This window comes from Eschrichtius robustus, chromosome 2 (assembly GCF_028021215.1).
Source record: "Eschrichtius robustus isolate mEscRob2 chromosome 2, mEscRob2.pri, whole genome shotgun sequence".
NCBI classification, from domain to species: Eukaryota; Metazoa; Chordata; class Mammalia; order Artiodactyla; family Eschrichtiidae; genus Eschrichtius; species Eschrichtius robustus.
The window spans coordinates 166,948,137-166,969,711 of NC_090825.1; the positions used below are offsets into that span (position 1 = coordinate 166,948,137).

The 21,575-nt window shown below is 56.6% G+C and overlaps 2 protein-coding genes across 2 annotated transcripts; both read left to right on the plus strand.

The window, feature by feature from the left end:
* Positions 1-1,134: 1,134 nt before the first annotated feature.
* On the plus strand, positions 1,135-17,004 carry JAK3 (Janus kinase 3). The gene is made up of 24 exons (XM_068534734.1): positions 1,135-1,211; positions 3,500-3,696; positions 4,159-4,282; positions 4,605-4,716; positions 4,894-5,039; positions 5,447-5,741; positions 6,280-6,402; positions 6,502-6,659; positions 7,110-7,221; positions 7,408-7,594; positions 8,254-8,381; positions 8,611-8,742; positions 9,328-9,412; positions 10,227-10,354; positions 11,056-11,188; positions 11,271-11,422; positions 11,562-11,712; positions 12,352-12,491; positions 12,563-12,752; positions 13,270-13,394; positions 13,681-13,853; positions 14,182-14,299; positions 14,664-14,774; positions 15,724-17,004. The coding sequence occupies exons 2-24, from the start codon at positions 3,513-3,515 to the stop codon at positions 15,829-15,831; spliced, it is 3,315 nt and encodes a 1,104-aa protein (XP_068390835.1). The 5' UTR covers positions 1,135-1,211; positions 3,500-3,512; the 3' UTR covers positions 15,832-17,004.
* A 2,040-nt stretch (positions 17,005-19,044) lies between these two features.
* On the plus strand, positions 19,045-20,267 carry INSL3 (insulin like 3). The gene is made up of 2 exons (XM_068534735.1): positions 19,045-19,234; positions 20,056-20,267. Exons 1-2 carry the CDS (start codon positions 19,045-19,047, stop codon positions 20,265-20,267), a joined length of 402 nt encoding a protein of 133 aa, XP_068390836.1.
* The last annotated feature ends 1,308 nt before the right edge of the window (positions 20,268-21,575 follow it).

Genomic DNA, 21,575 nt, shown 5'->3' on the forward strand with positions numbered 1-21,575 from the left:
TCCACCAGGCAGAGACTGGGTCTTCTCTGTCCCCTGCTGTGTCCCCAGTGCCCTGCACACAGGAATTGCCCAAGAAGTGTCTGTGGGTGACTGAATTAAAGTCAACAAAATCGTACCAAAGCCATTTTTGTGCCAGGGCTTGTGACGGGATTACAGAGATGAAAGGGTCCTCTAAAATCTATCCCCAAAGCTCTACTTTCTGGGGTTTGTATCCTACTAAGGACACTGGCCCCGGTCTGACCTGGATACTGCCCCACTCCTCCACTCATGACAGCCTCAGGGGTGTTAAAAAGCATCCATCAGACCCCGCTGTGATCTGGCCCCAGCTGACTGCCCTGCCATCCCCCTCCCTCCTCACTGCACCCAGCCACGCCCTTGGGGCCATAAACAGCTCGACTCACTCCCACCTCTGGGCCTTTGCGCTCGTAGTGTTCTCTGCCAGGAGCCCTCTTTGTCCCACTTCAGATTCCTGCTGGATCCATCCTGGCCTCTACACAGATCCTCCGACCCGCCCGCACCGGAGCCCCAGCCTGTGCTTGTCCTGTTACCTTGGTTTTCTTTGTTATCCATAATGATTAATTGCCTCCCTGCCAGACCAGATAGTGAGGTGAGCCTGAGGGCAGGTCCGGGTCTGTCTGGTTATCACAGTTTCTAAGGCTGGGCTTAGGGCACAGAGCACAATAGGGGGCTATTATCCCTCCCAGGGTCTCATGGGAGAAATACCTTGAAGGAGAACTTGACTTTTGTCTGGTGCAACTTCCCTGCCTCCTTCCTGGGCAGATCCAGCCCAGTTCCCTTCCTTAGGTGCGAAATTAGTTCATCTAGGTGCCCAACCCACACATGCCACAGATGGGTAAACTGAGGCTGGAGAAGCCAGGGTGTTGCCAGGGCCCCACGGAAAGTGAGTCCTGGATCCTGGTGAGACACCCCCGTGTGACCTGGGCCCTTCTCTGTGCTGTCACCCCTTCCCTTAGGTCTGGGGTCTCCAGCAGCCTGTCTGAGCAGGACGGTTGCTGCAGAGGCTTCCGGAACTTTCTGCCCCTCCCCGCCCCCCTCCCCCCCCCCCCATCGCCCACATGGCCATGACTTTCGGTAAGTGACAGCAGTTCAGGAAGCTGAGGGGCCCACACAGGAAGGAGCGAGTGGGACTTTCCTCCCGCTGTTGCTCGCCTCTGCCCTCCCGTAGCTGGCCCAGAGGTCCTCACCTCCAGGTAAGAGCTGGTGGTGCCACAGGGCTCTGGTCGGGGATGGGCGTGGGAGGAGACTGTGTGGACGGTCGCAGCTGGGGACAAAGGCAAGTTTGCCTTTCAGGCCTCTGAGGAAAGCTGCCAGATGTGAGCTGGGACAGCTGGGTGTGTGGCCTCTGGCAAAGCGCTCCCCTCTCTGGGCCTCAGTTTCATCCTGCATAGGAGGCCTCGAATTCCTAGCTTCCTGGACCTGAAAGAATCATTGCGCATGCGCCCAGGGCTCCCGGTCCCTGAGGGGACAGTTCGAAGCCCCTACAATCCCAGGTCCCAGGCCAGAACACTGGGGGAACCAGCCAACCTGCCCGGCATGTGGGACTTTTGGTGTTAAAACAGGGGCATTTTTCTGGGCCCCAGATAGACTTTCTTTTTTTACTTTCAATATTTTAAAAATCATGTTTCTTTTTTTTTTTTTTTTTATAAATTTATTTATTTATTTTTGGTTGCGTTGGGTCTTCATTGCTGCGAGCAGACTTTTCTCTGGTTGCGGCGAGCGGGGGCTACTCTTCGTTGCGGTGCGCGGGCTTCTCCTTGCGGTGGCTTCTCTCGCTGCGGGGCACAGGCTCTAGGCGCGTGGGCTTCAGTAGTTGTGGCACGTGGGCTCAGCAGTTGTGGCTCACGGGCTCAGCAATTGCGGCTCGCGGGCCCAGTTGCTCCGCGACATGTGGGATTCTCCTGGACCAGGGCTCGAACCCGTGTCCCCTGCATTGGCAGGTGGATTCCTAACCACTGCGCCACCAGGGAAGCCCTAAAAATCATGTTTCTTTAAGATTTACTTTAAACACAAGACACGCTGTGTGATTCCATTTACATAAAGGTGCAAATTTGGGCAAGATCAGGACGACTGTTAGACATAAGACTGTGGGCACCTCTGTGGGGAGTGACAAGATGGGGTGGTGGCGGGGAGGGTCAGAGCTTATGGGACAGGAACGTTCCAATTCCTGGTCTGGGAGCTGGTGACAACGGACTGTCCCTTGGGGAAAGTTCTCTCTCCCCCACACCCTGCCTCCCTGATGGTAACCCCCAAATCACTGTGCTAAGGGACCTTCCTGTCTGGTTTATCTGGCATTTGTCAAGTGCTTGCTGGGCATGTCACCAAGGATTTGTGCCACTTAGCGTGGATTAAACGTGTTGACAGCTCAGGCTGGGCTCAGCAAACCACCTCACTGAAGCAGGTGGGAATCAGCACATTTCACAGCTGAGAAAGCTGCGTCCCAGCAGTGGGAGCCCTGCTGGGGTCATGAAACCAGAATGCGGTGGGGCTGGGATTTGAACCCAGAGCCTGGGGTTTTTACCTATCCCCAGTCCCAGGCTTATATTCTGGGTGTGTTAAAATCTCATTAATGCTATCAGCCCCACTCCCGCTATTATTTTGGAACATAGTTTTTATCCAACATTCTCTTTTTGTATCTTCTTCATTTGGGTCAATTTACGTGGATCTTCTCTGTCTCCCCCCTTTTCCTCATTGGGTTTGAAACCCAACTCCTCCCTCTACCCAGCCAGGGGTCCTGAGCTCTGGGTCCCCCAGGGCGACAGAGGTCTGGAAGTTGGCTGGTGTAGAACGCCTGGGAATAAGGTGGGCGGTTTCCTCCTGGCCTTATTCCAGGGAGGGCTTCCTACTATGGGGACCTAATGGTGGGAGTGATGAAAGGAACGGAGATGCAGGGAGCAGGGGAGACAGACACAGAGATCTCTGTTGACTGAGTCATCAGTCTGGATCTGCCCCCAAGGCATGCATCACACCAGCTGCAAAAGCTTCTAGCTCCAGCCTCAGAAGTGCTTGAATCCTCCAGCTTCACAGGGAGGGATGGCCACTTCTATCCCCACCCATGTGCACAGGCCAGTATCTATCTGCTTTCTGGTTAGCAAATCCCTATATCTGTGATTGATTGGTCATGCCTGTCTGGAGAAGGGTTGGGGAGGTGGTATGTGTGGAGGCTGGAGATCGACTAGAGATGTCTGCCCTGGACACCAAGAGTCTGGAGAGTGAGTTCACACAAAGTTGTGTGAATGTCTTCCAGCCTCCCAGCACAGCCCTCACCTGGGGGGTTATGGTTCCTCACCCACCTTGCACACTCAGCTCCCCCTCTCTGTCTCTCTCCATCTCTGAGTTTCTCTCTGTCCCTGTCTCCTCCCTCTTTCTCCGGCTTCATCCCTACCTCACCCATTAGCATCTCTGTCCCCAACCCCACCCCAGAAGCTTTGTAGCCTTGTCCCCTGATCACAACTGAGGGGCTGCCTCTTTCTGTGTCCAGGCAGGTGGCACTCATGGCACCTCCAAGTGAGGAGACACCCCTGATCCCTCAGCGCTCCTGCAGCCTCTCCTCTTCAGAGGCTGGTGCCCTGCACGTGCTGCTGCCCCCTCGGGGCCCTGGACCCCCGCAGTGCCTCTCCTTCTCCTTTGGGGACCACTCAGCTGAAGAGCTATGTGTTTGGGCTGCTAAGGCCAGTGGTGAGTGGGTCCCTAGAAGGCTTGGCCAGAGGGAGGGGTAGGACTGTGCGGAACACAGACTGGGAGCTGGAAGAACTGCCAAGTGGAGTCAGCATTGGAGCTGGGGTTAGAGGGATGAGTAGGGATGTGGTAAGGGAGGAGGGTGCACAGGAAATGGCACGTGCAAAGACTCAGAGGCGTGATGGTATACTAGGGGAAACAGCTGGTCATCCCTCGAGGTAAACTGTACATGGAAAGAGATGCTCTGGGGAGAGGGGCAGGGAGCCCTGAGAAGCAGACTGAGCACATGGCTTCTCTCCTAAGGGCAATGGGGAGCCCTGGAATGGGTGCGAGCAGGGGTGGGACATGGTGTCAGAGCTGAAGGTGAGAAAAAGCCTGTGGGGCTGCGTGGGGATAACATGGCAGCCCTGCAGGGGACAGATGGGGAGACTTGGGAGGGAACTGATGGGGGCGTCCCCTCAGGCATCCTGCCCGTGTACCACTCCCTCTTTGCTCTGGCCTTGGAGGACCTGTCCTGTTGGTTCCCCCCGAGCCACATCTTCTCCGTGGAGGACGCGGGCACCCAGGTCCTTGTCTACAGGCTCCGGTAGGAAGTGTCCCCTGCCCACCCCCCCCCCACAGGTGTGGGTTAAATGATACCGAGAGGGCATGCCTTTGGCTGAGGGCTTTGGAGATGGGAGTTTAAAACAACAGTGACCCTTCGATCACCATCTCCACACACCTCCTGGTGGGTGCCCCAGGGAGGGCGTGATCACTGCTCATTTCACAGGTGAGGAAACTAATGCCAGAGAGGGTGGGTCACTTGTCCAAGGTCACACAGCAAGTCAGTGGCATAACCTGGGCCCTGTGAGGTCCTGGCACAGTCCCTCCATCGTATCCCCACTCCAAGGTTCTCCCCTCTCGCACAGCTTTTACTTCCCCAACTGGTTTGGGCTAGAGAAGTGCCACCGCTTTGGGCTACGAAAGGACTTAGCCAGTGCCATCCTTGACCTGCCAGTCCTGGAGCACCTCTTTGCCCAGGTAGGGGTCTGCCTGGGGCTCAGCCCAGGGGTGGGGTCCACGGGGCAATATCAGGGCTCGTGGTTGGGCAGCCTCGGCTGACCCTCCCTGTGGCAGTCCAGGGGTGGAGGTCAGCCCAGATGTGGGGGTCTACAGAGCAACATCAGGGCTCACGGGTGGGCTGTGACCGGCCTGCAGCACCGCAATGACCTGGTCAGCGGCCGCCTCCCGATGGGCCTTAGCCTCAAGGAGCAGGGTGAGTGTCTCAGCTTGGCTGTGCTGGACCTGGCCCAGATGGCCCTCGAGCAGGGTCAGCGGCCCGAGGAGCTGCTGAAGACCATCAGGTGAGGGCTTCCAGGCTGTGGCGCCCAGCCTCTACCTGGGAGTGAGCCAGCATGGCTCCACCAGAGCATTGCCAGAGTCCAAGCCCACCTTGGGGCTTCCCACCTACAAGCCGCCAGTGTGTTCATGTGACCCAGCCCACACCCCTCCTTTCAACACAGTCCCACTGAGACTCCATTGTCGGGCTTCAGGCAGCTAAAAGGACTATGTGTGTCCCTGTCTGTCTTATGGGCCCCAACGGCCCTTCCTATAGAGGCCCTACGCCCATGCCTGTCCCTGAGTGCGTCTCTGTGCCCCCTTACTGAGGCGACACTCCAGCCCCTCAACTAAAGTCTGGGTTGATGTACGTCCCTGCCCTCCCCGCCGAGGCCCCTCTCCACATTGAGGGCCCCACTCCCCCCGCTCGCAGCTACAAGGTCTGCCTGCCCCCCCGCCTGCGCGACCTGATCCAGGGCCTGAGCTTCGTGACGCGGAGGCGTATCCGAAGGACAGTGCGCCGGGCCTTGCGCCGCTTGGCCGCCTGCCAGGCTGATAAGCACTCGCTCATGGCCAAGTACATCATGGACCTCGAGCGGCTGGACCCAGACAGGGCCACCGAGACCTTCCGCGTGGGCCTCCCCGGAGCTGCTGGTGGTCAGGATGCGCCGGGGCTGCTCCGCGTGGCTGGCGGCAGTGGCATCGCCTGGAGCCCGGGAGAGCACGAGGTGCGAGGTCGGGTGGGCTGGGGCTCTGGGCAGGGCCAACGGCGGGGGCGGGGCAAGGAAGTGGGAGGGGCTTTGAGGGGCGGGGCCGAAGAGAGGCGGGACTGTGAGAGGGCTTGTGGGGGAGGGCACCCGGCTGAGTGAGGTGTAGGGCTGAGCGAGGAGGCGGGATTGAAATGGGCGGGGCGTAGAGGGAGGGGCTAGTTGGGTGGGCGGGGCTCAGAGTGGGGCTAACTGCAGGTTGAGGGAAGAGGCAGGACTGAGGGTGGGTGGGGCTCCCGACTGTACTAAGAGACACCGCGAGATAAAGTGGAGCTAAGTGAGGGAGGGGCTCGGGGTGAGGTGGGCTGGGGGACCTGCCGAGAGAAGGAGGCGGGGTTTGGCAGTGGTGGGGTGGGAGAGGGATGTGACTGGGTGAGGCTGAGAGGGGCGGGTCTCATGAGTATGGGTTGTATGTGTTGGTGGGGTCCAGGCTTCCAAAAGGGACTGGGGGCTCGGAGGGGGAGGGACCCCCAGCTTCAGTCCTCCCCCTTTTTCCCAGGTCCTCCAGCCCTTCTGCGACTTTCCAGAAATCGTGGATATCAGCATCAAGCAGGCCCCGCGCATTGGCCCCGCCGGGGAGCACCGCCTGGTCACCATCACCAGGACAGACAACCAGATCCTGGTGGGTGCTGGACCCCGTTCCCCTCCTGCCTTACCCGAGGGCAGGGACGCGGGACTGTCACCCTCGGGCCGCAGCGTGCGCTGACGCGGATCCTCACAGGAGGCCGAGTTCCCGGGGCTGCCCGCAGCGTTGTCCTTCGTGGCGCTCGTGGATGGCTACTTCCGGCTGACCACTGACTCCGGGCACTACTTCTGCAAGGAGGTGGCGCCGCCGCGGCTGCTGGAGCAGGTGGCTGAGCAGTGCCATGGCCCCATCACGTAAGGACCCGCCCCCATGTGGCCAGGCTCACCGGGACCGAATCTCGGTCACTCCCCTTCTTGGAGCCTCTGTGTCCTCGCCTTTCAGGAGCCCTGGACAAGGGATCAAGTGCTTGAACAGCGCCAGGTGCATCATTGGCGCTCAACGAGGCTGGGGTCTCCTTTCTGCTTCCAGGGCAGCCGCTTCCCTCCTCGAAGCCCCAGAGCCATTTTCTGGGGATGCTCGCGGTGCCCGGCTTCACCTGCAGCCTCCTCTTTAATCTCTGAGGCAGAAGCCCAACTTCTGGCTCAATTTATAAATGGGAGGGAGTGAGGGAATGTTACCTGGTGACCTTCCCAGGGCTTCAGAGAAACCAGAATTAGAACTCAGGTTTAGTTTGGTTTCTCTGCCTCTATCTCTCTGTTTCTCTCCATCTTCGAATCTCAGTTCCCTCCCACCTTTCCCCACAGCTTGGATTTTGCCATCAACAAACTCAAGACTGGGGGTTCACTTCCCGGCTCCTACGTTCTCCGCCGCAGTCCCCAGGATTTCGACAGCTACCTCCTAACTGTCTGTGTCCCGGTCAGTCTACCATAGGGGCCAGGAGGGCAAGGAGGGCTTCCTGGAGGAGATGATATTTGAGCATTACTTCCTGAAGAAGGGGAGGGAAAAGGCATTCCCAGTGGAGGGAACAGCATAGGCAAAGGCTTGGAGATTTGAGGGGGAGGGTGCCGCCCACTCCCACTCAGGGACCACTCCTCTTTGCAGACCCCCCTGGGTCCTGATTACAAGGGCTGCCTCATCCGGTGCGACCCCACAGGAACCTTCTCCCTGGCTGGCCTTGGCCGTCCGCACAGCAGTCTTCGAGAGCTCCTGGCAGCCTATTGGGATGGTGGGTTGCACGTGGATGGGGTTGAGCTGAACCTCACCTTCTGCTGCAGCCCCAGACCCAAAGGTGAGCCTGCCTTCTCCCCTGAGCTGAGTGATCAATCTGGGTCCCTGCCTTTCTGTGTCTGTTCCAGCTCTTGTATGGCAAGTGGCAGAGACTGCAGGTCAAGGTAGTTTAGGAGGGAAAAAACGGTGATTCGGGACTCATGGGATAGAGGCTGCTTTCAGGCATGGTTAGATCCCAGCACAGCTGGATCTGAGTGATGTCACTAGCACTTAGCCTCTGTCCATCTCCTGCCTCTTCCTGTGGGTGAATTTTGCTCTCAGACAAACCCCTTCGATGGGACAACTTTGAGGTGTGAGTTCTCCAGAGCCTCCCAGAATCCCTAGCAGGACTGATGAGTTCTCCAGAGTCTCCCAGAATCCCTAGCAGGACTGATGAGTTCTCCAGAGTCTCCCAGAATCCCTAGCAGGACTGAGATGAGGCTGCCCACAGCATCACCTGCTCATTAGCACCCCCTGCAGGGTTCCTTCCCTCTCTGTCTCACTCTCCCGCCCCTCACTGGGACTTCCTGGAGTCTCCTTTCAAATAAACCATGTGCCCTGGAGTCCTCCTCTTAGTATTGGCTTCTGAAGAAGACCCCACACTGAGACAGGGAGTGAGCAAACCTTTGAGGACCTTTCACCTCTGACCTCTGGTTTTCTTCTTCCATCCACTCCCGATAGAAAAGTCCAATCTGATTGTGGTCCGGAGAGATTGCAACCCACCCACATCATCCCCTGTTCAGCCCCAATCCCAATGCCAGCTGAGTCAGATGACATTTCACAAGATCCCTGCTGACAGCCTGGAGTGGGTAAGGGGCCCCAGGAAATGGGGGGGATACCTCAGTTGAGATCCATAGAGACCAGGCCTACATCCATCTCTTCTGTGTGGCCTCAGGCATGTGATGTAACCTCCCTCTGCCTCTGTTTCATCATCTGTAAAATGAGTCCATTACCTGTGCCTTGCTTGGACCAGGGCTAGGGGATTGGCTCCATGGGAGCCCCCTTACTGGCCTCTCATGTTGCCCCCTCACTCTCCAGCATGAGAACCTGGGTCACGGGTCCTTTACCAAGATTTACCGGGGCTGTCGCCATGAGGTTGTGGATGGTGAGGCCCGAGAGACAGAGGTGCTGCTCAAAGTGATGGATGCCAAGCACAAGAACTGCATGGAGGTGAGCAGGGTGGGACCAGGCCTCCTGGATCAGAGCCTGGGTGGAGAGAGGGTCATGGATTCAGAGAAATTTGAAACACACAGGGTCTTAAAACAACAGAAATGTAGCCACAGCATCTCCATGAAATATAGAAGGGTCGGGGAAGTTAGATGCAAACAGAAAGAGTACGCCAGACAGAGGGAACAGCCAGTGCAAAGGTCCTGAGGCAGGGCCAAGCCTGGCATGTTTAAGGAACAGCAAGGAGGCCAGTGGGTCAGAGAGGAACGAGCAAAGGAGAAGAGAGGAATGATGCGGATGGAGGCATCAGCAGGGGCTGGGCAACACAGAGGAAGGTTTGAGCCCTTCTCAAACCCCAAATCTCCCACTTGTGTGAGAGATTCAAGGTAGAATACAGTGGGGACTTCCTGCCTCCATCAGAAAATCATGATACAGAGTGCTGTGTGCACTAATGGTGGACTCCAGGGCCAAAGGAGGCTGGCAGCCAGGTCTCCTAAGGCAGGTGTGAGAGCAGCAAGTTTGGGATCCTTGGTCTGACCCTAAAGTGGAAGAAACCCACGCATCTTCTCTCCCTTCTTTCCTCCCCAGTCATTCCTGGAAGCAGCGACCTTGATGAGCCAAGTGTCGTACCAGCATCTCGTGTTGCTCCATGGCGTGTGCATGGCTGGAGACAGTGAGAGACATTCCCTGCCCCACCCCTGCCCTGCCTCATTGAGCCCATCTAGAGCAGCAATAGCAGTACACATCCAGAGCCTGCCCTGGCTGGGGCTCCGTTCCACCAGGGTCTATCACCCTCCCCCTCAACTCTCCAAGCCTGTACCCATCTCCCTGAATCATCACTCCTTGCGCAAGCAACTCCAGGCTCCCACCAATACCAGCCCCTCAAAATTATCTCAAGTCAGGCAGACCTGGGTTCCAATCTCACTCTGTTGCAGATTTGCAAGGTCCACGCTACCTCTCCAAGCCTCGGTTGCATCAGTTCAGCTCAGCAGCTATTTATTGGGAGCCCAGTATGTGCCAGGAGCTGGGTGCCTAGCGTAGAACACGATAAGCTGAGCAGGATGATAAATGATTTAGTGTGATGGGGGCAGCGCAGGGCATTGTGGGTGATCAGAGGCAGCTAACCCAGCTTGGAGGTCAAGCAATGGTTCTGGGTAGGCAAGGATAAGTTCTAAGCTGGAAAGGCAAGGATAAATAGGCATTAGGGAAGTGAAGGAAGAGGGATGTTCCAGGCAGAAACACAGAACATGCAAAGGGCTGGAAGTGAGTCATGGAGAGAGCTTGGCACCTTCCAGGCATTTCAGACAAATGGTTCTGAGATGGGAAATGGGGAGGAAGAGAGGTGAGTAGGGTAAGGATGGAGGAATAGGGGAGGGAAAAGTCAGAGCTGAGAGTTCAAGGGACCCTTGAAGGTGGAGCTGGGGCAGAGCCTGTTGAACACAAGTGCAGTCCTACCTCCCAACCGTGCCCCTCCCTACTGCCACCAGGCATAATGGTGCAGGAATTTGTATACCTGGGAGCGCTGGACACGTATCTGCGCAAGTGTGGCCAGCTGGTGCCGGCCAGCTGGAAGCTACAGGTGATCAAACAGCTGGCTTATGCCCTCAACTATCTGGTGAGTGCTCCTCTGCTGCTCCAGCCTCCATTCACAGAGTGTACGGGGCTTTGAGAGTGGGCTCTGTCGTGTGGACAGGAGTTTGGCAAGGGTGCAAGGGGAGGGCATTTTAGACTGACGGAACAGCATATAAACAGGTTCAGAGGTGTAAGAGCAGAAGGGAACAGCTTGTCATTCATGGAAATTGAGGGGAGTAGTGAGCAATGAGGTTGGCCAGGGGGGCAGGCTTCCCAGAAGAAAGAACATTAGAGTTGGGACCTTGAAGATTAAGTAGAAGTTCATTAAGAGGAGAAAGGAAGGAGGGCATGTCAGGCTGAGGGAACAGCCTGGGCAAAGGCTGCAGCTTAGAAGGTGTGTTGCCTGTCCTGGGGTGCACCAGGCAGGTTGCCTGGCAGGAGAACAGGGTGGAGATGTGGGAGAGAGAAGCTCATGGGAAGAGTGAACAAGAGCTGGATCTCAAAGGGCCTTGAGTGCCGGGCTGAGGACTTTGACTTTATCCTGAAGGGAGTGGGGAGCCATGGGATGGGGGAGCAATGTTTGAGAAGAGGGTGGGACACGGGGGGTGGACTGCCAATAGTCTAGGGAAGGTGCTGAAGTATGGCCTGAGCAGTACCAGGTGGGCTTTGAAGGATGTGCAGGAGTTCGCCAGCCAGAATATTCATTCATCATTCTTGGCATTTTCCTATGCTTGGTCCACTTAGGAAGACAAAGGTCTCCCTCATGGCAATGTCTCAGCCCGGAAGGTGCTCCTGGCTCGGGAGGGGACTGACGGGAACCTGCCTTTCATCAAGCTGAGTGACCCCGGTGTCAGCCCCACTGTGCTAAACCTGGAGAGTAAGTGCTGAGGGGTGGAGGAGGGAGGGGCCTAGTGAGGCAAGGAAGCCGATCTCTGACCCCATCCTTGCCCCTCCACCAGTGCTCACTGACAGGATCCCCTGGGTGGCCCCTGAGTGTCTCCAGGAGGCCCGAACACTTGGCTTGGAAGCTGACAAGTGGGGCTTTGGTGCCACAGTCTGGGAGGTGTTCAGCGGTGTCACAATGCCCATCAGCACCCTGGATCCTGCCAAGGTCAGAGCACGAGTATTGGCCGCTAGAGCTCTCATTTGACGGAAGGGTAGACTGAAGTCCAGCTTGGGGAGGATGGGGGTGTCTGGGGGTGCCTTCTGAGGGTGCACTGGGGCTGACCAGCCCCTCCTCCTGCCCTCAGAAGCTCCAGTTTTACCAGGAACGGCAGCAACTGCCTGCACCCAAGTGGATGGAGCTGGCCCTGCTGATCCAACAGTGCATGGCCTATGAGCCAGGCCAGAGGCCCTCTTTCCGCGCTGTCATCCGTGACCTGAACAGCCTCATCACTTCAGGTGCCCACTGGGCCAGGCAGGGTGGGCAGGGCCGGCATGTCATATTGGGCCCAGTAGGAGAGCGAGGTTTGCATGTAGAGCCTGCTCTGTGTGCCTGGCAAGGTTGGAATGGTTGGTGACTGTGACAGTCGGCACGAGTTTCACCAGCTGCTGTAACAAACAGGCCCCTCAATTCAAGGTTGAACATGATGGATGTTTAGTTCTCATTCAATGAGGGTGTCCAGGTCAACAAGAAACTCTCCCTTTGTGGTTCCCCCCATCCCATGGCCTCAGGCCCCTGCTGGATCCTCTGCAAACGAGAGAGTGTAGAAGGTCCCACCTAGGTTTCCATGGGCCGGGCCTAAGGGGGCATTCAGCATGTCTCTGTCCCCTATCAGCCTGAGTTCAGTCATTTGACCATACCCCGTGGCAGTGGAGTCTGGGAAATGCCCTTCTGTCTGTGTACAGCATGTGCACTGCGTAAGAGGGCTGCCTTTGCCCAAGAGCACCTTTTTCCAGCCCCAGAAAGTACCTCTTGGCTTGCAGAGGCCCTGCCATAATGCACAGAGAGGCTAAGCATTCAGATGGAGGTCCCACAGCAAGTCAGGAGTGGGGGCTTAGGGCCCAATGCACTGCTCACTCACTGCCTGTGCCCCGCAGATTATGAGCTCCTCTCAGACCCCACACCTGGTGCCCTGGCGCCCCGTGATGGGCTTTGGAATGGTGCCCAGCTCTATGCCTGCCAGGACCCTACCATCTTTGAGGAGAGACACCTCAAGTACATCTCACAGCTGGGCAAGGTGAGGAGGGTTAGGCCGGGGTGGGTGAGGTAGCACCCATGCACGTGGACACCAGCCCTGCTGTCCCCCAGGGCAACTTTGGCAGCGTGGAACTGTGCCGCTATGACCCGCTGGGCGACAACACAGGTGCCCTGGTGGCCGTGAAGCAGTTGCAGCACAGCGGGCCAGAACAGCAGAGGGACTTCCAGCGGGAGATCCAGATCCTCAAAGCCCTCCACAGTGACTTCATTGTCAAGTACCGGGGTGTCAGCTATGGCCCAGGTGAGCCACCTCCCAAGTGGATGCTCTTCAAATCACACATCCTCATCCTTCTGCAGTACGATTTTAGGGCGGTCTGAGAACGCCAGTGCGGGTGCTACTGACTGGTCTCTTGTTTTTTTTGTTTTTTTTTTTCTTTTAATTAATTTTTATCGGACTATAGTTGCTTTACAATGTTGTGTTAGTTTCTGCTGTACAGCAAAGTGAATCAGCTATACATATACATATATCCCCCTGACTGGTCTCGTTTATCCAGATCTAGACTGCCTTGGGATCGACAATTTCCCCACCGGAAAAAATGGGTCATTATGAGGTTTAAAAGAATCAATGAATATTGTAGAAAGTACTCAAAAAGACATTAGCGATAAGCGTCACTGTTGCCTTTCCCATTTTACAGAAAGCAATATTGAGGCGGGAGGGACACGAGGTCCCACTCTGAACTGGGAAGGAGAATGGGGAGGGGGAGTAGACAAAGTTAGGCCCTGTGGTGACTCCTCCCTGCCTCCCCCGCCTCCCCTAGGCCGCCTGAGCCTGCGGCTGGTCATGGAGTACCTGCCCAGCGGCTGCCTGCGCGACTTCCTGCAGCGGCACCGCGCGCGCCTTGACGCTGGCCGCCTGCTCCTCTACGCCTCGCAAATCTGCAAGGTGCGGGTCGGAAGAGGGCGGGGCGCCCGGCAGACCTGCGGGAACTGACCTGGCTCGACCTGGGGAAGGTCTGCGTGGATTCGCCAGGAAGGCTGAGGGTTGAAGTTTGGGGTCCAGGTCAGGTTGGAAGTGGGGTTGAGTTAGGGCTAAGGTCAGGACTGGAGTGCAGGATGGGTCAGGGGTAGGGTTAGGCTTGGGGTCTGGATTGGGGCTGGTGTTGGATTCCATGTCAGACTGGGGCCCCTGCGGAGTCATCCTGGGGTCCATATTCCATGCCCTCCCGCAGGGCATGGAGTACCTGGGCTCCCGCCGCTGCGTGCACCGCGACCTGGCAGCCCGTAACATCCTGGTGGAGAGCGAGACGCATGTCAAAATCGCCGACTTCGGCCTCGCCAAGCTGCTGCCGCTCGACAAAGACTACTACGTGGTCCGCGAGCCAGGCCAGAGCCCCATCTTCTGGTAGAGACCTCGCCCCCGCCCCGCCCCTCCCTTCCTCCCCACTACCCAGGCCCCTCCCCTGCTCCCACCTTCCTGGCCCCGCCCTTCCGTCCCAGGGTCTGGGGCCCGCCCCGGCCACGCCCCCACGGCCGCGGCCCCTTCCCGACCACGCTCCTTTTCTTGTTCTGGCTCCGCCCTGACCCCGCCCAGGCCCCACCCCGGGGCACCACAGGGTTGGAGACTTTCTCGTAACTCCCACCTACCGTGACCAGCTACCCCAGTCCGAGGCTGCGCCCTTTCCCGTCCTCTGCCTTACTGTCGCCCCCAAGGCCTCCCTGTTCCCCTCCAGGTACGCCCCAGAGTCCCTCTCGGACAACATCTTCTCGCGTCAGTCGGATGTCTGGAGCTTCGGGGTCGTCCTGTACGAGCTCTTCACCTACAGTGACAAGAGCTGTAGCCCCTCAGCCGTGAGTCGGCACCCCTGGATCCCCAATACCCTCCTCCCCCCCAATCCCTTCCTGGCCAACCCCCGTCCTGTTTATGCCCGCGTCCCTCGCTTGCTCAGGGTCCCCTGGTCCCAGCATTAGAGGCTCCAGTAGGACCCCTTTTCCCTATGGCTGGCCCCCACCTCCCACACCACCACAGGCAGCCCCTCCCCCATGCATCACAGACAATTCCTCCTCCTCCATTAAGGCGGGCCCCTTCCCCCACCACGGGTGGGTAATTCCCTTCCTCCCTTCACTATGGCTGACCCCCACATCACGGGCGGCCACTCCCCCTTCCATCATGGATGGCTCCTCCCCCACCTCGGGCCCTCCCCCTTGGCTCCAGGAGTTCCTGCGGATGATGGGATGTGAGAGAGATGCGCCAGCCCTCTGCCGCCTCCTGGAGCTGCTGGCCGAGGGCCAGAGGCTGCCCGCACCTCCTGCCTGTCCTGGTGAGGTGAGCACTGGAGGGCCTGCCTCAGTTTCCCACTTTGTAGATTCACCAGGGGGCCTGGGCAAGCCTGCTGGTCCCTCTGGGTCTCTCCACCACAGACATCTCTTGATTGAGAGCAGGGACCAGAGCATGAGGCTGAAGGGGATTTCTGGCTCTACTTTGCTGCTCTCTCACTGTATGGCAAGTCACAAACACTTTCAGAGCCTCAGTTTACCTGTCTCCAAAATGGGAATAACAATGCCTTATAGGGTGGGAGAGTATCAGATTAGCTAACATCTCTCCATTGCTCAGCTCTGAGCCTGGCATACAGTTGGTGCTCAATAAATGATGGTGACTTTTACAGTTTCTCATCACAGCTTTTATGGAAGTGTCTGACATGTGGTTGGTTATTCACAAATTAATTTGTTCAGGCCACAAACATTTATTGAGTGCTGACTGTGTGCTGGCTCTGTGCTGGGTGATGGGGACCCAGCAGGGGACAGAAGAGATACTACCCCTCCTCCCTGTAACCAGCAGAAGCTAACAAGAACATTCTGGTGGTGATCAATGTCTGGAAAGAGATAGGGGGGTGTGGTCAGGGATGGCCTCTTAGAGGGGGTGATGCCTGAAGGAGGAAGAGGATCTCACCCATGGGGAAAGCTGGGAGAGGGCATTCTCAGTGGAGCACACAGCAGGTGCAAAGGCCCTGAGGTGGGAATGAGTTTGGTGTATTTACAAAATGAGATGGGGGCAGATGTGGCTGCATGGAACAAGAGAGGAGGTGATGGAGGTGATGGTAGAGGGAGGGAGGCAGGAGAGGAGATGAAATTTTGTTCTAAGATCCATAGGGAGCCATGGGAGGCTTTGGAGCAAGGGAGGGATGGAGTCTAATTTATATTTTAAAACTGTGAACAGGAGTCACGTCCTTCCTACCACTCACATGTGACCCTGTTGTCTCTTCCCACCACCTCAGGTTCATGAGCTCATGAAGCTGTGCTGGGCCCCTAGCCCACAAGACCGGCCACCATTCAGCGCCCTGGGCCCCCAGCTGGATGCACTGTGGAGTGGAAGCCAGGGATAGTGTCCAGAGGCATGAGACCCTCACCTGCCCTGCTCGTCTAGAGGGAGAACCCCATTCTCTGTCTTTTTTATATCTCCTGCACACAGACCTCTGGGTTCTGGTCTCCACTGACTGGCTGTGTGACCTTGAGCAGGGACCTACCCCTCTCTGGGCCTCCTGCTTCAGAGACCCCCTCATGGGGCAAATGATATTGCACTTGGGGGAGCACCCCTGGCTTGTAGAACAACAGCAGCCTCGTAGCATTGGGAACTTGTAAAGATTCAAGACAGATGCAATGGTGGGGTCTACTGAGCCCCCCCACCCCAGAATCGAGGGACCAGAGTTAAGTCCCCCCATCTTCCCAACCTCTCAGGGCCTGGCCTGGAGCTTCCTGTCTCATTTCCAGAGGAGACATTATATAGCTTTAAATATGTGATCTCAGGCTTCTATTCCCCCCTCCCTCTTTAGCTGGAGGAAGCCAAGGACAAGAGAGCTGCCCTGGCTGAAAATTCACTTTTTGGGGGGAGCCTGTGTGACTGTTCAGAATTGTGTAAGAGACCAGGAGAATCTGAGGTCCCAGTCCACCCTAACTGCACCTGAGTGTCCCAGGGCTTCAGTTTTCCTGCCTGTACACTGGGGCCCTTTCTGTCCAGACCAGAGGATCACACAACTGATGACAATGGACCCTAACAGGAGCTTTTCAGCGGGTGAAGGAAGGAAAGGCATTCTTGGCAGAGGGAACAGCATGGTGAAAGGAGGAGGCTCAGAGTACAGAGGTTAAGCGCGCAGGTGTTGGAGCCCACGGTTCTGCCACTTATTTGCTGTGTGATGGTGGGAGAGTTGCTTCCTCTCTCTGGGCCTCAGTTCCATCCTCTGTATAATGGGCAATACTGTTGGCCCTTTGGCTATACAGAGTCAACTTCTGGAGGCTTGTGAGAAGGCATCTTGTGCAGGTTAAGCTTACCCCACCATTCCTTCACACCAGCCTGCAAGGTTTTTCTGCCTCCCTGGAAAACTCTTATTCATCTCTCAGAACCCCAGCTATCACCTCCTTGCAGCGTTCCCTAGGGTTCTCCCACCACTCCCAGTCAGCCCTGTACTTCTGACCCTAGGGCTGGGGTGGTGTCTGCGTCCAGCTCTGTCTCTTCTGACGTGGAGGCTCCTTGGGGGCTGGGCTGGGCACAGAGGGGACTCTGGGAGTGTTTGTTGAATGAATAAAGAAGTTCAGTGAAAAGGATGGTTTGTTGCTGCACTTGGGCAATGGGGATCCTTGGGGATGTGTGAGCTGGGGAGGAATGTGCTTAGGGCTGGGGGATAGAGACCCCTGGGGGCCACAATGGGAGCCTCAGGGCAGGCTGGGGGAGGAGGGACAGAAGGATGGGGCCCTCGAGGACAGAAGCCCTTCCCCCAGCCCCAGCTGCTGGCCTTGGCACTGTCCTGGGGAGCTGATTACAGGCTCTTGGTGGGTGAAGGGAACAGCCTGCTCTAGTGGGGGCCAGAGGGCAAGGCCTGGTTGGGAGGGTTAGGCTATGGGGAGGGGTCTAACATTAGCGGGGGCCAAACCAGTCCCTCGTTTGCTCCTCAGGACTGCTGGAAAGATTTGGAGAGTGACAGAGACAGAGAGAGAAAGGCCAAGAGAGACTCAGAGAGAGACAGAGGGAGCAGGGGAGAGACAGGGACAGAGATCTCTGTGCCTACTGTCGTAGCCTGCTTTGGTGAAAAGGGGGGAGGGGCTGCAAGACAGGGTTTTCAGCTCAGGGTCTCACCCGCGCTGGGTTGAGTAACCTCCCTCTCTGCCTTAGTTTCCCTCCTTGGTAAAACTGGCACCCAGACTGGCACCCGGTAGAGGCCCTCCATCCCCTGCCCAACCCAAGGAGACCCTGATGTGGGAGAGGCAGAACTGACCAAGACTCGCAGCCCCAGGGCCCAGCCTCTTGTGACCTTGTGCAAGTGTGGGGTCTCCTCTCTGAGCCTCAGTTTCCTTATTTGTCCAGTAATAAGGACAACAAGATTCTGAATGGACCTGGTCTCAGTTGGCTGGATGCCCACCGCCACCATCCCATGGAATTATTATTTCTCAGTTTATCTATTTCTCCTCTTTAAAATGGTTAAAAAATAAAGACTCCTCAACCAGTGGTCCCCCTGGGAGAGATATGCCCAAGGCCCTGGCCCAGGGAGAGAGACCATGGATCTCGGCCTATCAATAATCAGTAATCAATGTTGGGCTTCCCTGGTGGCACAGTGGTTAAGAATCCACCTGCCAATGCAGGGGACACGGGTTCGAGCCCTGGTCCGGGAAGATCCCACATGCCGCGGAGCACCTAAGCCCGAGCTCCACAACTACTGAGCCTGCCCTCTAGAGCCCGCGAGCCACAGCTACTGAGCCCACGCGCCACAACTACTGAAACCCGCGCGCCTAGAGCCCGTGCTCTGCAACAAGAGAATCCACCGCAATGAGAAGCCCGCGCACCGCAATGAAGGGAAAGCCGCTGCTCACCGTAACTAGAGAAAGCCCACGCGCAGCAACGGAGACCCAACGCAGCCAAAAAATAAAATAAAATAAAAATTAATTAATTAATTAATTTAAAAAAAATCACTGTTGTGGCTGGACCGGCCCTTGAGTTCTTATTATGACTGAAAGATGCCATTCAGCAACAACCATCAGGAAACTTTGAGAAAATAAAGGTTTATTACTTATAAATTACACAGCACACCTGGAAATTACACAGCACTCCTGGGGTCACAGAGCAAGGTCCTGGGTACAGAGAGCAGAGTGGGCCTGGGGTCCTGCTTTTATTGGGGTCAAGGGTGGGAGCCTAAGAGTTGTGGGCTCACTCTTTATTGGTGAATTTAACATAGGTTGGAATTTAAAGCATAAGAAGAGAAAACAAGCAACCAAGTGGCCCAAGTGGTAAGCGACTGAAATCAGCCGAGACGTGTAAAACAAAGGTGCCTCAGTGGGAGGAGGTGGCCTGGCCCTTTACCTAGTCACATGTATTGGGGAGCCATCTATGAAGCCGATGCCTCGGCAATCAAAGGTTGTCAGGCCCTCATATCATAAAAAAAAGGAAACCCAACTATCAGGGGTTCCAGTATGCTTGCCCTGACCCTGCCCTTGACCTTCTCCCTGGACCGTCCTTCAGGAATGCTCTGTCCCCCCTCCAAGGCTCCCAGCTGGGGCGGGCCAGCGCCTATAAGCGGGATCCCCGCTGGGGCCCGGTGCCTCCCGCCGCCATGGACCCCCGTCGGCTCACCTGGGCGCTGGTGCTGCTGGGCCCGGCCTTGGCGCTCGCCCTAGGCCCTGCCCCCGCCCAGGAAGCGCCAGAGAAGCTGTGCGGCCACCACTTCGTGCGCGCGCTGGTGCGGCTGTGCGGGGGCCCGCGCTGGTCCCCCGAGGATGGGCGACCTGTGGCTGGCGGCGACCGTGAGTAGGGACGGGCGAGGACTGTGCTGTGGGGTCTCTGGGGCCGGGCGTGGGGCAGGTGCATGCAGAAGGGTTTGCAAGCATGTTCTGGGGTCCACCTGCCGGCTGCGCGGGTGTGTGCAAGTCCGCGGGGGATGCGCCCCCTGCCAGGCGCGGGAATCAGTGCGCGGAGAGCGACGCGAGCGAGTCTGAACAAGTGCGTAGCCAGATCAGATCCTGTCTTTATTTACAGTTTCAATATTTTGATCTTCAGGAATTTCTGCCTTCATTTTAATTTTAAAATATTCCGTTACAATATGTTTGATCTTGGTTGTTGAGGTTTTTTGGCGCCCCCTTAAAATTGTGCGCTCCAGGCCCGCGCCTGGCTCTCTTCACCCTAGTCCCGGCCCTGGTGCAGGGAGTATCACACAGCTTTGTGTACAACGTCTGTCACATGCGTGTGTGTCCTGTGTGTGTGACACGGGTACAGATGGGTGTGCAGAGGTGCGCAGGGAAGTGGGAGGGGCTATGAGGGTGTGCGCCTGCGTCTGTGTGTACATGTATACGTCGTATGTCACCCCTTCTGTCATCTGCTCTGTGAAGTGTCTGTGCCTTCTTACCATAGGTGACACGTGGGAGTGTGCATAGCTGGGGACTTGAGTGTGGTGTGGGTCAAGACTGCACACGTCCGGATGGGGGATTCAATCTGTGCCTGGTAAACACTGGGCACTCAATAAATGCTTACTTTCTGTTTCTGTGCATGATGAGTGGAGGCTGTGTGTGCAGTGTGAGTGGGGTCCTCTGCGGTCCCCCCTCTATGCTGAATTCCTCCCTGTCCCCAGGTGAGCTGCTACAGTGGCTGGAAGGACAACATCTCCTCCATGGGCTGATGGCCAGTGGGGACCCCATGCCGGTACTCGCCCCACAGCCCCTGCCCCAGGCCTCTCGCCATCACCACCACCGCCACCGCCGGGCAGCTGCCACCAACCCTGTCCGTCACTGCTGCCTCAGTGGCTGCACCCGGCAAGACCTGCTGACCCTCTGTCCCCACTGAACCCTCCTGGGGTGTGGCCTTGGGGGAGCCCGAGACCCACAGGGGTCCGGTCTGGTGAACTCCTGATGCCACACAGCACCATGAAGCCCCATGTCTGGGGGAGACTTTGTTGATTACCTCCTAGGACAAGGCGCTCACCACCTCACCCAGGCCACCTGTCCTCTGGGGGGCCAACTGGGGAAAACACCAGATCCCAAACCTTGGAGTTTCCTTGGAGGAAACTTGGTTTCCTCCAAAACCTTGGAGGATCCTTGGTTTTGTGGAGATGCCAGACACCTGTTCTCAAATGTTCTCACCTCAGAGGAGCCCCAGTTACCCCGCTCCCTGCATTTGACTCCCCTCTTGCTGTCTTATCAATAGTAAATAAATAAGATGTCTGCAGAATCTGAAGAAACTTTTTGCATTTTCTCAAGATAAAGGCACAAGCCTGGGTCAGCCTTTGTGTGGAATTGTCCTCTGGCAGCCGTGGACCCACCAACACTTCCAGAAACTTAATAACAATTGGAGAATCATCACACTACAAAGTGGGGAAACTGAGGCCTAGGGAGCTCGCTGTTTGCCAAGGTCAGACAGGGAGGGAATGGCCAAGTTCAGGATTCGAATCCAGGTCTCTGTCATGGCTCATGGGGGGCCTTAACCTCACTTAACGTCCACTTATCAGTGGACACAACACATGAATGTCTGAATGAGTCACAGTGGATTTTTTTTTTTTTTTTTTGGCGGCGCCGTGGACCTTGTGGAACCTTAGTTCCCTGACTGGGGATTGAACCCGTGCCACCTGCAATGGAAGCGTGGAGTCCTAACCACTGGACCGCCAGGGAATTCCCCTCACAGTGGATATTTAGTGATCCAGCTCTCACCATTCTTTTCACTTGCATCCTCCTTTCATCCTGAGATAGGAATTGTATGATTTGACCCTCTTGAAAAAAATGCTCGGGCATTTGACTATGTGATCTGTTCACATGTGTATTAGTTTCCTAAGGCTGCTGGAACAGCCACAGACTGGGTGGCTTAAAACAGTAGAAACTTATTCCCTCCCAGTTTTAGAGGCCAGAAGTCAGAAATCAAGGTGTTGGCAGGGTTGATTCTTTTTGAAGGGCTCTGAGGAAGATTCTGTCCCTCTGCCTCTCTCAACTCTGGGGGGGCTACTGGCAATTCTTGGCTTGTAGGTGCATCACTCCAAGCTCTGCCCCCATTTTCACATCGTCTTCTTTTCCATGTCTCTCTGTGTGTTCATTTCCGTCTCTTCTAAAAGCACTCTCATTGGATTCAGAGCCCACCCTAATCCAGGATGATCTTATCTTGATC

Bases quoted from the DNA above. Each gene is read 5' to 3' on its own strand.
- INSL3 (XM_068534735.1), top strand. From the start codon at position 19,045: ATGGACCCCCGTCGGCTCACCTGGGCGCTGGTGCTGCTGGGCCCGGCC. The intron at 19,235-20,055 runs GTGAGTAGGGAC...CCCTGTCCCCAG, and splicing joins ACCTGTGGCTGGCGGCGACC to GTGAGCTGCTACAGTGGCTG.
- JAK3 (XM_068534734.1), top strand. From the start codon at position 3,513: ATGGCACCTCCAAGTGAGGAGACACCCCTGATCCCTCAGCGCTCCTGC. The intron at 7,222-7,407 runs GTCAGTCTACCA...TCCTCTTTGCAG, and splicing joins TCCTAACTGTCTGTGTCCCG to ACCCCCCTGGGTCCTGATTA. The intron at 12,492-12,562 runs GTGAGGAGGGTT...GCTGTCCCCCAG, and splicing joins ACATCTCACAGCTGGGCAAG to GGCAACTTTGGCAGCGTGGA.